Genomic DNA, 14,136 nt, shown 5'->3' with positions numbered 1-14,136 from the left:
CCTCCACAACTTGTCCATTACAAGGACTGCCTTGGTCCTGACAAGAGGCTTCAATTCGGCAGGGAGAAGCCTAATAGCCCGCTCGTCCCCCGCCATCATAGCTTCACGTTGCTCCCCCCGGTCGCACCCCGTCCCCTTCGGAAGTCTCCCTCCCGTCCTTGCCTATCTCCCAACCTCGTCCTCGGTAACGCTCTGGCCAAATACCACATCTCCCCGGGGCAAGGATGCCATTGGGGTCGAGGGCATCCTTGAGTTTCTCGTTGAACTTCATGAGAGCATTGTCGTTCCAGCTGTATGTCCGCGCGACTTGGTCCTGGAAGAGAAGATGGGTCCGATACTCTCCGTAACCTTGTTTCGCTGCATCCTCGATCATCAAGCGCATGCAGCTTTCGACAGCCTTTCTCCTTTCGGGCCTGCTCCGGTCATAGATTATGAGATTGATCATGTGGAGTTCTCTCAACCCTACGCAAAATGCGATAAAGAGGTCGACTCCATGCTCGTCGTGCCTCGTCTTGGCTATCTTCCATAATTTCAGCGCGTCCGAGCCTCGAGTCGGCGACACAGGGCTGAATCCCAAATGAGCGCCGTTAGGTACCCAGTTCATGTACGATAGCTCTTCAAAGTCTGGTTCGCCCCCGGCTATTTTGGCCCGTGACCAGAAATAATGGTCCTCGGGCAGTGTGTCAGGGTCAATCCTTTTAGCCCCGGAGATTTTGGTGAATTCTCGATGGACAATGTCCAGTTTGTATTTCCGAATGTTTTCAGGCCCGTACGACGTCCCATAGTATATCCATGAACACCGCCCGAGCGGCGTGGCCTCCAGATGGGCTTGCAGCACTTCCTCCGGTATAGGGCCAGTACCTTGATAATAATGTGATCGTGGGAGCCCGGAGACTGCCAACTCAACGGTGCTGTGTCGGATTTGGGCGACATTCTCGAGCAAGTTGGCGATTCTCAGAGGTCGAACGATATCGATCTCGCGTCATGTTCAGCTATCTTTCATGTGTGGTGTTGGGAGGTTCAACGTACCAATTGCAGCAGGTCATCTTCCCGCTGAAACGTATACATCTTTGAAAGTCAGTTGGCCCACGAGAGGTCAAGGTCAGGAAGCCCAGGTCACTCACGAAGCTTTCGCAGCCGCCTGGATCTGGCATCAAAGCAACACCCATCTTTGTGACTATTCCAAAGTTCGACTGTGAAAAGATCCCACTGCAACCCATCGTCAGCATATGGGATATCCATCCGGGGTCCCGCCATACTCTGAAATCGGCCCAAATCCATAAGGAAATGTCTGCCAGGTGTTGTTGCCAGGGAGAGCCCCCATGCCTGTCCTGAGCAGATCACCAGTGGGAAGAACTACCTCCAGCCCCGAATGAGTCGACCAGTGATCTCCATATGGCGTGTAGCCAACTCCATGTTCGAGAGTGTTGCCGATGATTGAGCCTCCCCCAAGGTCGGGCGTATCCACCCACATGGTGTATCCCTTCCTCTTGATCTCCTCGTACAGAGCATAGAATGAAACACCCGGCTCAACCAGACAGGTACAGTCATCTGGATCAATATCCAAGATCTTGTTCATTCGTCTACCAAGGTCGACGGTAAGTGAGCCACGCACGCGCGGTGCGGCACCTCCATATCCCACTGTCAAGTCCGTCAGCGAGGGCTCGGCGGAAGGAGATAATAAAGTAGGCATCATGTACGGTTTCGTCCCATAGAGATTGGATATAGGGGGACAAGATGTTTATTTGCCCACTTCACCACAAGTTGAACATCCTGCACATTGCCTGGGTAGACGCAAGCTGACGACACTGTCTCTTCGGCGTCCATTATCATGTAGGAATCGTGCGTATTGGGATCTGATCAACGTATCAACCTCTGCCGGGTTTTGAGGACAATCTCAACGTACGCTCCAAATACCTTGAGAGAAAGTCAGCTGTTGACCACGACGGTACAAAAGAGCGGCCATCATATTTCTCACCATCCATCCTCAAGGGGCTTGTCGTTCAACACAACGTGCTCCTCCCCCAGAGTTTTCGCCAAATCATCCAATGCTTTGAGGAAATCCGAGCGGCCAATACCAGCAGGGATGGCCAAGTCTCTTTTCCTGGGGGTCTGGTCTTCCTTGGATTGGTTTTCCCACAGTCTTGACTTCTCCCGAATTGCTTTGTTCAATAGTCTCTCTGGGATTCCCGAGTACGTGGCAGGATACTGCGGTAGCAAAGCCGTTGAACTGGAGGACGAAGACATGTTGCCAGAATCGACGTGGCAGTGATACGTCGTGCTCAACCCAAGTCACAAGACAATCAGTCACATATCAACCCATGACCCAGGCCCGCAGGATCAGACACAATATATACTTACTGACTCTTTGCCCATGTGGAGAGGCAATCCGTGCCATCACGCCCTCGGCCATCAGATCATGGCAGCCATCCTCCATCTTCCCCCAAGATGTGGAGAAGTGGAGGTGAAATTGTCCAAATTAGGCGCAGGCGATGGATTTCCTGCTGCTCTATCGTTCCGACCTTTGGTCTCGCACATGTGGGACTAACCCCACTTGAGGATGATGAAATCGATCACTAGGTGCATTAGACAGACTGAGGATGTGTGTGAATGCAGGGGTTGAAAAAATTGTTTGGCCAGAAAACACAGTTCCGGAATTACGCAGCTACCACAAGAAGACTGCAGCTGGTCCTTTACAGCTACATATCTGAATCTGGACCCCATCCCCGGCCAGTGAAGTTGTCAGAAGAAAGCGATGGTACGGATCTCAATGCTCTCACGGATCGGTGCATTGGGGGCAGAGTTTAAATCCTCAAATGCGCTGTGCCCTACAAACCGAGCACGCCCGTCCGTCTCAGAGTCATATGTCTTCAGAGTAATCACCTGTTCCGGCGTCATCTTGGGGAAGTACCACCACTTATGGTTGGGTGAATGGCGCATGACATAGTTCTCGCCAACGCGATCACGATACTGGAGGTACAGCTTGAAGAAGTCCTCCATTGGAGCCGAAGAGACATCGCACATGGCCAATGGTCGCTCCTCGACGGTGTGGTGAAGTGGTTTCCATACGTTGAAGAATGCCACGCGTCGAGAAAGGAGGTCCTCAGCCTCATCCTGCAATAGCTGGCGGACACGGGCAGGACCGGACTCGGCAGTGTAATCACAATGCACCAGCATGACCGGTGCACGCTGCGAAGTATTCGTCTGTTGGGTCAGCTTCTTGGCTTCATTCCGTTGCGTACGGATAGTATGGTCAAAGACGAGCACACGCAGGGCGCCTGTGGTGTTCTTCAAGAATTCCACTATTTCAGGGTAGAACTGCTCGCGAACTGAAGCCTCGTCTTCCCAGGTTTCAAATCCCGTCTTGAAGTGGCTAAGCGAGAATCCTTCCTTGTCAACAGAGAAAGAGTCGGCTCTGTGCCATCCGTCCGTCACAGTCATTTCGTGCGGATCATCCCCAGGCTCATGGATATCCTTTGCAGCTTCGCACTCGTAGAAATAAAGCTCCGTCCGCTGTTCAACGTCCTTGGTGTAGTTGAAATTAGCGCGGGTAAATGTAGCTGTGCCATTGGCAGTGGTAGCCTTACCTGGCAACAAGGCTCTGTCGACAGCGGTTTGGGTCTTTTGCCACTGAGGCAGCTTTTCGACTTGGTCCGTCAGCCAGCGCGTGAGGTGGGGATACTTTTCGAGCGGCAGGCGTTGGGCGGCATGCAGGTGCATAGGAGCGGCTATGGCAATATCGGCGATGGTGACATCGTCACCAGCAAGCCACTTGGTTTTAGACAACTGTTCGTCGAGGATGGCGGCATGCTTGTGCCACTTTGGTGCTTCTGCATCAATGGCTGCCTGATCGGGTTCGGCCTGGAGAAGTGGCTTCACCACATATTCTACCAGATATATGTAGCAGCTGGGAAACCAGACTGAGGCTTCCCACAGAAGCCAGCGGTTTACAGCACATCGCTGTTTGGGGTCTTTCGGATACATCGAGCCACACGCATCTGCGGCGTACTGCAGAATGGCATTGGACTCAGTGATCTGTAGATCCCCATCAACCGCAGCTGGCACAGTGCCATGTGGATTGATTTTCAGGTATTCGGGACTCTTGTGCTCGTTGGTGAAATAGTCGATATGGTTGAAGTGGTATTGGGTGCCCAAGAGGTCGAGGCCTGCCAGAACCTTGCGGCTGTTGACCGTGCAAGGGTCACAGTATACTTCGAGCATTGTTTTGTTTGCCTGGACTTCTGTTGACCTAAGACAAGAGGAGGAGGATCGGCCCATGCAAAGATCAGTAGGTCCGGCAGGGTGGATGACCTCGAGCTGTTATACACACTACCCCGCGTTTCAGCAGGGAGAGCATTTCGGGTGAAGGAAACCTAATCACAGAATGCCACAAGATGCCCAGATCTCAAACAAGATCAACCAAGCGTCCATTGGAGAAGCTCTTCGTATTTGCAGGGGGGTATAGGGTCAGGTGGACCGCCTCTTCTTGCCAGGAATGTTTGGAGCGGGGTGGTCATGTCGTACTTTTCGCAGTCCCCCAAAGGCGTTGATGCCGATGGTGTGGGTTAGATGCAGCGTATTTTCCGTGCAGAGAAAGTTGCAACAGCACGACACGTAGACCTGTTTGACTTGCTGCCGAGGTCTTTGCGGCGATAGTCTTACCAGGACTCACGTCATTTTGAGACACAACTCCTCCATGTCTCTGGTACGTGAAGCCGCAGCCAGAATGACGTCGAAACCCTCTTGGTAGAGAGGCTGCTCTTCAGAAATGAATGCCGCACGAAGGTGATTCATTCGCCCGTTGCGAAACTCTAAGCCAGTAACGTAGGGTTAACGGTCGTCGACTTCCAATTGAGCCCAGCCAAGTTCTATTCCTGTCGGGCTATCATACGTTGTGTTACGGTTGAACACGAAGGCGGAGAGATGATGGGTTTAGCGCTTGTTGACGATGGACGGTCGCACTCCGAACCATCAAGCAAGCTGTCTTGTACAGGCTACCCCACAAGCATGGTCCGTCGTAAAGATCTTCAGACACTGCCACATGAGAGCTTGCGTCTTTTGTCCAGTTCAAGTTTGATCTGTCCGCTGGAAGCAGGGGGGTTGGATATCTGGTAAATCGGGGTCCGGCTGACGATGAAGAGGAAGTCGTGGATGTGTGCCATCGAATAATCAGGCTTGTCTGTTGGTGCACGTCAGCCATTTTCCTCAATACCATCAGATGAGTCCGCTGCATGGTATATCACATCTGAGATGTCTGCGTAAGTTGATTGGGTCGTGGACATGCACTGCAGGCCTACGCAGGCGGAATGTGAAATCAGAACGAGGTGCAACTGAGGCAGACAAGGATAAAGGAATATGGTCATTTGACCTTTCCTGCAACTTCTGACCAGGCTAGTCCACGAGTGGTCAGATAGGTTGACAGGGGAAGGGTCGAACGATGCGTGTAACAGACTTCGACCGATGCAGCCTACGATGAAGCCACTGATAGCGACAGATGCTGCTCATGGCCGCCAAAATTTCGACCTGGGCCAGCGATGTCAGAGGTACATTTGGCGCAGCATGTTTAAGCCTGCGGCTGCATCACTTCCTATCCCTGCCACTTCCACCCAGGCACCGTAATGCATTGCTTCAACAACTCTCGCGCTCTCACAATCACACCCGATAGGATATCGGTGTTCACCCTGATGACCTCGTCTTGAAGCTGGCAAGTTCCCTACAGCTCTAGGCCGAGACTAAGCTGCCCTCCCTTTCTTCGACATGCAACGCCCACCATTTCGGCTGCCACTGACCAAGGAATCTCCTACAGCCTACTTCAGTCAAGGTATATTTCGGGACCACAAATGATGATGCTCCTAGCTGGCAAGACGAAGGGTGATGCTAAGACCACGAGAAACGACAGCTTGGGATCAAGATCTCCGGACACTGGGCCTGGCACCAGTTTCTTTGAACTCCTAGTCGCAGCTTGACGAACCCACTCGACCGCCATTGCATTGCCTCAGCGAGAGACTGGGAGAGCACATGGAGTCTGTGCAAGTGGTAAGATGTTTTGACAACATAAGATCTAGACTCCCAGAAGATCACACTCGCAAAGCCTCAGTGGTCTTACTTATTCCTGAAGAATATTGGTAGACCAGAATTGGTCTTCGCAATCTATTGAGCATGCAATCTATGGACTTTCGACATTCCTCTTGCACCCGTTGATATTCTATTGTTGCGAAGCAGTCAGCCCGACGACATGCTCTCCAAAATTGTCGTCCACATCATCGTCCGTTTCTCCTGTCGTCTCAGTCAATCCTCTGTACATTTCCTCCTCGATCTCTGCAAGTCTTGACTGCTTCACCTTCCCGTCCTTCAACCCGTATAGATCACAAAACATCATGATCAGCGGCTTCCACTTGTCCGCATCGACACGGTTTCGAAAGCCATTGAGTCTGAGTTCCTTGTGAATGCTGACTCGCAGAATCCTGACCTCGATCGCGAGCACGAGACCTTGCACCGCCCTTCCTCCATACATTTCATGCACCGCCACCACTTCCGCCTCCATGACAGCGGGACATTCTTTGATTCCGGGAGGAGCGACTTTCTTTGAAGGCAGAGATGTGAGCCCGGCGCACCCAAACTTGTCTTTGACAAACTCATAGCCTCTGTCCTGCTTCGAGGATGGGACTGGGTCGGTGCCGGTCGTTCGAGCCAATGCATTGACATTCGCTGCCATGTTGTCCGAGGCAAGATTCAACACGCACTGCTTGGTGCGAAGCATATTCTGTGTGGTCTGGGAAGAAGCGTCGAGTCCAAGCATACAGCCGTGCCCAAGCCACCAGGCTGATGACATTGGGCCTATGTTGGCACTTTCGTCGGGGTTCGTGGTGCTGATCAACACCACTGGCGTGCCCCAGTAAAGAATTGCTGGCGAAATTTCTTCGTGAGTCATGTCGACTGGGATGAACGAGAAGGTACTGGTGTTTTGCAATCTAGACAAGACAATGTTTAGCCCAACGAGGTGATGTGGTGTCGTGCAACAACTTCTCATCCTCGACCACAGTGCCCCTTCTTATACCCATCGGTCGAGGTCGAGATGACTCATGGCAACCGCGCGTATACAACCGGATTTTTAATGTACGAGACATCGGTATCATTGAGAGCACAATTTTGCAATCGGTATGAAGCGTAATGGCGTCCTTTCTGCAGCAAAAGCAGTCAGCATAACGCGGGAAGGTATATCATGTATCCCTGTCATTGGTCACTTCTACAGCAACTCTAGGATCTAGGCGTCCGTTCCGCCGCCAATAGTTTGACTCCGGTTGAGCCCCCGATCTCCTGTGAGAACAACATCAGCCCTTTTTCGTTCCAGAAAAGTTCCTCCCTCATCAATCTGTGCCATTGTTGGGCCAGAGCACGTTGTGTCCACTCTTACAAAGGGAACTAAATATTCTGGAGCCACTCCGACTACGCTCACGCATGGTTCCTATCAGGCGAGTTGCTCAAGTTATCACCAATCAAAGGAAGACTCTTGTTTGATCTAGATAACGAGCGATATCCCAGGCTCCAGCTCTGAGAAGTCGCATCAATATCCACTGTCTCATCCTACCAGAGGGATGCAACTTACAGCACGTGTAGCAACGACAGCAACGACAGCAACGACAGCAACGAGCAGGCGAGAGTCCATCAGGATGAGGACCTCGCAAGCCGACGTCAAAACCCTGTGCTTTCCTTGGGGCTCACAATGTCCGCGCTCAGCAAGCTGCGACTCTAAAGCTGATAGATGCTCGATGTCGGCGCGAGGGTTTTCAAGCACAACAGCTCGGTGGTCGGCGGTAGCTTTCCGCAACTCTGAGGCTGTGGGAGAGTTTGTATACGCCGTCAAAACAACAGGAATATACTGCCGCCCGGATTGCAAAGCTCGATTGGCGCGCCGGGCAAACGTTGCCTTTTACGACAACGGTCCGCTGGCCGAAGAAGCTGGATACCGGGCGTGCAGGCGTTGCAAACCTCATTTGCTAGTATTACAACAGGAAGATCCTCTACAGGTCAAGATCCGTCATGCTGTTGATCTAGTGCAGACGACAGCCTCTCGGGGGCAGAAAATAAGTTTGCAGCAGCTCTCAGACCAGGTCCGGCTCAGCAAGTGGCATCTTCAGCGAATGTTCAAGAGATTGCAGGGATTGTCACCGCACGAAATGACCAACGCAATCATCAACGCGACAGAAGCTGGGACAGAAGGAAACCAGCCAAGCCAGTCGCGGTCAGAAAGTGTCGCTCAGAATGACACCGAGCGCCATTCACCGGTGACTGATGCACAGATTGAGTCATCACGACACCCTCAGGATAGCGTCGGACTTGTGCAGGAGGGAGTGGAACAGTATAGCGACCAGCAAGTGGACGACGTGCTTCGAGATCTCTTCCCTGAGCTCTACATAGCAGGCTCAGAGCAGGATGCAGAGAGCTGGGCTCGAGCCTGATCCTTTTGGGAAGGTCTACCTTCTCTTGCGCTCTATGGATTGTGTAAGAGATACCACATGCGTGCTTGCTTCCTCGTCTTCACGTGGATACTTTTTACGACGACTTTGTCGATGCACGCGGCTTCGCTGTTCTCTGTTCCGAATGACCGTCAATCGGGGCAAACACCAACGGCTCGCAGTAACAAGGATAACATGGGTAGACATGTTGCATACAAATGGTACCTAGGTACATCCTAGGCAAGGTCTCTGATCTCTAGGTATCTCGCCAACATCATCGCTCCCCTCCTCAGTCTACCTAAGACAATGACCACATATACGTGCCCATCATCTCTTTATCTACCCCTTCCAAGCCCCCCCTTCTGCTGGTCTTGAAGGCTGTTCCACATAGCCTAAGCCTCCAAACACTGGGTGGTATCATAAAACACAATGGCAACAATGGTAAAACGACAAACCAGATACTGTAGCGACTGAAATTCTTCTCATAATGCAACAAGAACATCCCGCAAAACACCAATGAAGCACCATCAACACCGCCAATGCCGCTGGAAGGCAACATACAATCATCTGCAACATCATGATCGATAGCATTACAGACCAACATCCCATAACGTCACAAATCGGTACGCATCAAGCCAGGACCCATTCACTTCCTCTCTTAAGGAACTTGTCCACCATCAGCATCAAATCGGCCATGACAAACCGAATGATGAAGAACGCAAAAAACTCGGCGGCATTCTTCACACCCAGCTCCAACCCCACTTGGGTTTTGTTACTGCATTTCAGACCAGGGTCTTCCACCTGCCGGGCAATGCCATCGAGCACTTGGGCTGCGTCAAAGAGACGTGCCAAGCTCGACATGTAGGCTGCGTGGACAGGTTGAACATTCATCAACTGCGTTGGGGTCGGCGGCGGTGCGATCTTGCGGTTCAGATGTGACCGCGCAGAAGCTACAGCCGAGGATGAAGTCATGGGTAACGACGCCATTGTTGGACCAGACAATAGCCTGTCTTTCTGCCCGTTCAGAATTCCCATAGCCGGAGTACTCGACTTGGATCGAAGTTTGCGCCAGCTGGATGCAATAGATTTGGCCGCAGTGCTGCTGGATTTCCCAGTCTCGTGGTCTTCACCTGCGGACTTGAAAAGGCCAGATGAGCCTGAGAGGCCTACATCGTTGCCCATCTTCTTCTGCAACGTGTTTCGAACCTGCTCCAGGACCGCTTCGAATGCCTGTAGCTCGTCGAGGACCGAGTCCGCATCAAACGTGTCGACTTTGGCAATTTTGAGTAATGCAGCCGTCAAAAGGTCACACTGCGACACTTTATCATCCAGGGCTTTGAGCTTGACATTCCTCACCTTCCATACATCCCGAGGAATGAATAGCTTCGTGGTCAGGTATCCCCCACTTGGATGAGCAAGCGTCTGGTACAAACATCGCATCAGCCAGAAAGGGCGGAGAAGGAAAGATTCCGGACAGGGTTCTAGGAGCTGAGGAGGGGATACACTGGGGGCATCAGGACTACGTGGTGTCCTTGGGGGATCCGTCGCAGTGATATCATCGAACAAGTACATTCCCCCTGTCTGAAGCAGTTGGGGGCCAAAAGCTGCCGTCGATGGCGTCGGCAACGCAGCAGACGGTAGAGGCGGGACTACCTTTCTGCTGTCTGCACCAAAGCCTGCACTGATGGGTGTGATTGGTGACTCTGCACTAATTTCTGTCGTGGCCACCGACAAATTTCGCACCCTCAAACTCGATGACGATAGATTTTTCTTGACCGCGGCAGGGGGTCCCATCTTTCCCGTCTTTGCAGGCGACTGCGGCATAGCTGCCGAGTCCTCGATGCTGCCTTGTGAACCTCCCTGTGTCAAGGCAGGAGTGCCAGGGGATTCACTTTGAACAGAATCGTTCGAGGGCAAGGTCGTCATCGGCGTTATGGGTGCTAGGGAGGGAACGATAGGTTCTGCCGGGCCTGTCTGGGACGCCTTTTGCTGCTCTGCAGGCACGTCCATGTCAGGAACAGACGGAGGGGCCGCGATCGGCTTGATGGGAATGGTCGAAGAGTTCCGTCGCACAAAGGTTTCGATCTTGAGCTGCTCTCCACTCCGACCCGAGAATCTTCTTTCTCGAATATTCAGTCCACTATACTTCTCAATACTAACTGGCCTGCTGGATGGTTGAGCCGGTAAAGCCATGGGCGGTGCTTGGGAAAGGCCCGTCTTTGGAGGAGATGTCAAAGGAGAGTCCTTTGCTGGGGGAATTGGTGGAGGGGATGTTTCCGCGGACGACTCCAGTGACTCTGCCAGAGTGCTCAAAGTGGTGTTATTTGTTGCTGTGGTTGATGGAAGAGAACTTGTCCAGGTTCTGCCTGAGAATGTACTGGAGTCCGACTGTCGAGGGAGTGCCGATTTCGATTTGTTGTCGAACGAAAAATCATCAAAGACAAACCCTTTTGTCATTTCTTCCAGCAATCGTTCCTCTTCTTCTGATGACTCCCCCTCATCATATTCTCGAGTCAGTTCGACATCGGACGACAGAAGGGAATGGCCATTGGAGGCTGGTTGAAAGGCAGGAGGGACAGGGGTACTGAAATCGTCACTGAAATCCTGCATGTTTTTATCCGGCCTCGGAGTGGGCTCCTCTGTCAAATTGTCATCGTAGGCAGCATCTACGGCAGCGTCAAGAGCAGCATCGAACTCTGCTTCAAAGTCGTCGACAATATGGTGGTTATTCTGGATTCCAAAATCCAAAGACGATAGTCGAGAGGACCGAGACGTTGTTGAGTCGCCGTCTTCGAGAGTGTCCAACCAAGAAGTAGACTCGGTGCTACCTTCGCGAGTGTGAAGAGCAGCTGTCGGAGCATCGCTTGGTCTTCTAGTCGCAAGAGGCGTGTTCGCGTCCCCATCGACTGTGGGAGATGAGGGCCTTCTCGGCGAAAGAGGGGGTGGCATATACTGCGCATCCATAGGCACCGCTAGACTAGGGATATGTATCCTCTTACGGGCTGACACCTGGTTGATATAGGATTCTCCGCCAAATATTTCCGGTAGCAAAGATTCTTGTCGAGGGGGGATTTGGACAGACTCTAGGACTTCGGTCGTATCCGGCTCGATACCGTCACTGCTGAAGAAAGAGTTGTTGGTTTCATCAAGAGGAGGATCTTCAGGTAAAGCTTTCTCCATCAGATCAGAAAAGGAATTGTCAAGGTCATGAAGGTCGGCTATTCTTTTAGAGTAGGCATTTCGAATGTCAGACAGCCTTTTCCGATCATCAAGGACCGAGCTACGGATCAAAACTTGCTGCAATAGCTCACAGGCTTCTGCATATGCCTCGATAGCTCCCTCAATGTTCTGGGCATTGTCAAGCAATACAGCAGTATTGGCTACCGCCAGAGCCTTGGAGAGCATAGTCTTTTGCGTCGGACTTCGATGACTTTTGACACGTGTGGGTACATGCGGCGGAGCGGAATCATTCATCGATCCATCGCGCCCGTTCGTTGTAGGGAGGTTCTCACGGGTACTTGGTAGAGTAGCCTGTGTCATGTATTGAGTTGTAACATTCTCGGATGATCTCATGGTGGGCTGTGGGCTTGTTCTCATATAATGGACAGACACGGCAACCGCCTCCCCATTCTTGCCAGTCCTCCGACTCTGCCAGGTCTCGCCAAAGTACTCCCCGGCGCTGGGGTTAAACATGGACGTGGGAGTGAGGTGTGGCGAAACACCAACTGGATTGGTGTCTCGTAGAGCGTGAGTCCGCTCCACCTGAAGAAAAGCTGAGCCCGAACCCTGTCTCGCCTGAGGACTTTGGCTGGACGATCTCCGCTTATGCATCGAGGTTTTCCCCTGTGCGGAAGAGGACACTAGCGAGGGGCCAATGCTCATGCGTCGCGATGTGTTTGCGCGTGTACGGATCGCATCTGCCTCGATACCAGAGACACTTGAAGATGTTGAATGCGACCAGCGGTTGATATTGAGGTTCGGGCTCAGGGAATTTTCCGGGCGGCTTCGTGAACGACTTCTATCGTAGCGGAATCGGCTGGTGAGCGGCATCGAGCTTTCTGGACTCCTGGGCCTGGTTCTCAGGTGAACATTTCGAGAATCTAGATGTTGCAAGCCAACAGCAGTGGATTGTTTCCTGACAGTCGGCGCTGGAGATGATGTCGAATTCGACCTCGACCGTCGGTTGTTATGGACAACAGAATCGCCAGATGTGTCCATTGCTTCTTGAGTCTAATGATTAACAGAGAGCCTTGGACTCGTCAAGTGGTGGGCTGATGTTGGTACATGAATGACGAGGGTCGGGCAAATAGCATGAGCCAGCGACCTTGATCGCAGCGTAATTGCTGGAGAAGGCTCAGGCTACACGGCAGGGTGCAGGATCCAGATCTCCGGTGCAGATGTGCCAGCAATGCTTTGCTGCAGAATGTACCTGCAGTTGGGATCTGCTTTGCCTGCAGTTGGAAAGGCGACCGGCGAATCAAGGAGATATCGGGTCTATATGCAGAGCCAGCCTAGTTTGGAATGCAAGCGCTTCGGAAGAGTTCGTGCGTGGCAGAAACTGTGTTCGCGATGTTTCCCGCTCTTGACACAGACTGCGCTTCTCAAGTCAGGACAGCACCCCTCTGAAAGGAGCCAGGTCGACAGAGAAAGAGTGTGTAAGGGTGCAGGCTTCTAGACCATCAACTTGTTCAGCAACTGTGGCGACTGGAGATTCCGCTTCAGACCAGAACATGGCGGTAATCACTCAGCCATGGTATCAACAAGTCACCCGCTTCACCTGTGTCTGCTTTTTTGGCCTGTATATGGTTCCACCGGCTCGTTTTGACTCCTGACGGATGGACGACGAAGACGGAGAGAAAGTAGCGACAAACGAGGACTGCTGGGAAGTCAAGCGAGCTTGGGGGCGGTGTGATGGAGGATTCTTGAAGGATTTAGTGTCTTGAGAGTAACAGAATGGAAACACAGGCGACCGAGTCGAGGTGTTGAAAGTCGGATGACGCTTTTTTGAAGAGGACTCAATGGGAGAGATGTTCGAGCAATAGCCGCCTGTTCGCAAGGATCGATCGAGGAGGTCGAAGAGGGAAGAGGAGCATCCACCTTGCGGTGCTGCCAGTTACGAGGAGGTCAGGGATGCGATAACGGACTGGTAGGATGCAGGCTGAGCAACAGAGCTAGAACAGTAGCAGGGCGAGCGAAACCAACAACAAGGTATGAAACCAGAGGGGAGACTTCTTTGGTGTCTAGAGCAGCTCGTGGAAAGTAGTGGTCGTTTCTCTCTCTCTGAGTCTTTGCCAGATGTGTGTGAATTCATCCCTGACGGCGACTTGGGACCCCGATCTGTCCGAGTTCCAGTAGTGCATTGAGGCAGAACTCAAAAAGTCCCATTCCCCATAGAACCAAGGGAGGCGGGCGCAGGCACCAAAAGGGACCGGGCCTGCGGGCACAGGCCACAGAGTGGTGGAGGTCTAATGCGCCAAACTCGTTTGGTGAGTGTCCAAGCCACCCGTGTTCCGACCCCCCCCCCCCCCCCGAAAAGCAGCCAAAGCAGCCAAACCACCACCCGAAAAAAACACTGTTTGGGCTGTTTGGCGGTGCCTACCCCTGATTTTCATAACCGCTCCACTCATTACCAGGAAAAGCCCACCTGGCGCAGGTTGGAGGCTGTTTCGGGTAAGGAGCC

General features: G+C 52.5%; 5 protein-coding genes across 5 annotated transcripts; 1 reads left to right on the top strand and 4 right to left on the bottom strand.

The window, feature by feature from the left end:
* Positions 1 to 103: 103 nt before the first annotated feature.
* On the bottom strand, positions 104 to 2,247 carry AYO21_09716 (hypothetical protein; the record flags this gene model as incomplete). The annotated part of the gene is made up of 7 exons (XM_022659645.1): positions 104 to 976; positions 1,030 to 1,068; positions 1,125 to 1,209; positions 1,260 to 1,641; positions 1,701 to 1,856; positions 1,907 to 1,917; positions 1,979 to 2,247. The coding sequence occupies 7 exons, from the start codon at positions 2,245 to 2,247 to the stop codon at positions 104 to 106; spliced, it is 1,815 nt and encodes a 604-aa protein (XP_022508041.1).
* Positions 2,248 to 2,742: 495 nt separating this feature from the next.
* On the bottom strand, positions 2,743 to 4,221 carry AYO21_09715 (hypothetical protein; the record flags this gene model as incomplete). Its single annotated transcript, XM_022659644.1, has 1 exon — positions 2,743 to 4,221. The coding sequence occupies one exon, from the start codon at positions 4,219 to 4,221 to the stop codon at positions 2,743 to 2,745; it is 1,479 nt and encodes a 492-aa protein (XP_022508040.1).
* A 1,984-nt stretch (positions 4,222 to 6,205) lies between these two features.
* AYO21_09714 (hypothetical protein) lies at positions 6,206 to 6,931 on the bottom strand (the record flags this gene model as incomplete). The annotated part of the gene is made up of 1 exon (XM_022659643.1): positions 6,206 to 6,931. One exon carries the CDS (start codon positions 6,929 to 6,931, stop codon positions 6,206 to 6,208), a length of 726 nt encoding a protein of 241 aa, XP_022508039.1.
* Positions 6,932 to 7,769: 838 nt separating this feature from the next.
* Positions 7,770 to 8,459, top strand: AYO21_09713 (hypothetical protein; the record flags this gene model as incomplete). The annotated part of the gene is made up of 1 exon (XM_022659642.1): positions 7,770 to 8,459. One exon carries the CDS (start codon positions 7,770 to 7,772, stop codon positions 8,457 to 8,459), a length of 690 nt encoding a protein of 229 aa, XP_022508038.1.
* Positions 8,460 to 9,086: 627 nt separating this feature from the next.
* AYO21_09712 (hypothetical protein) lies at positions 9,087 to 12,674 on the bottom strand (the record flags this gene model as incomplete). Its single annotated transcript, XM_022659641.1, has 1 exon — positions 9,087 to 12,674. The coding sequence occupies one exon, from the start codon at positions 12,672 to 12,674 to the stop codon at positions 9,087 to 9,089; it is 3,588 nt and encodes a 1,195-aa protein (XP_022508037.1).
* Between the last annotated feature and the right edge of the window lie 1,462 nt (positions 12,675 to 14,136).

This window comes from Fonsecaea monophora, assembly GCF_001642475.1.
Source record: "Fonsecaea monophora strain CBS 269.37 chromosome Unknown Scaff100, whole genome shotgun sequence".
NCBI classification, from domain to species: Eukaryota; Fungi; Ascomycota; class Eurotiomycetes; order Chaetothyriales; family Herpotrichiellaceae; genus Fonsecaea; species Fonsecaea monophora.
Note: the sequence above shows the minus strand (reverse complement) of the source record. Positions and strands in the feature narration are given on the sequence as shown.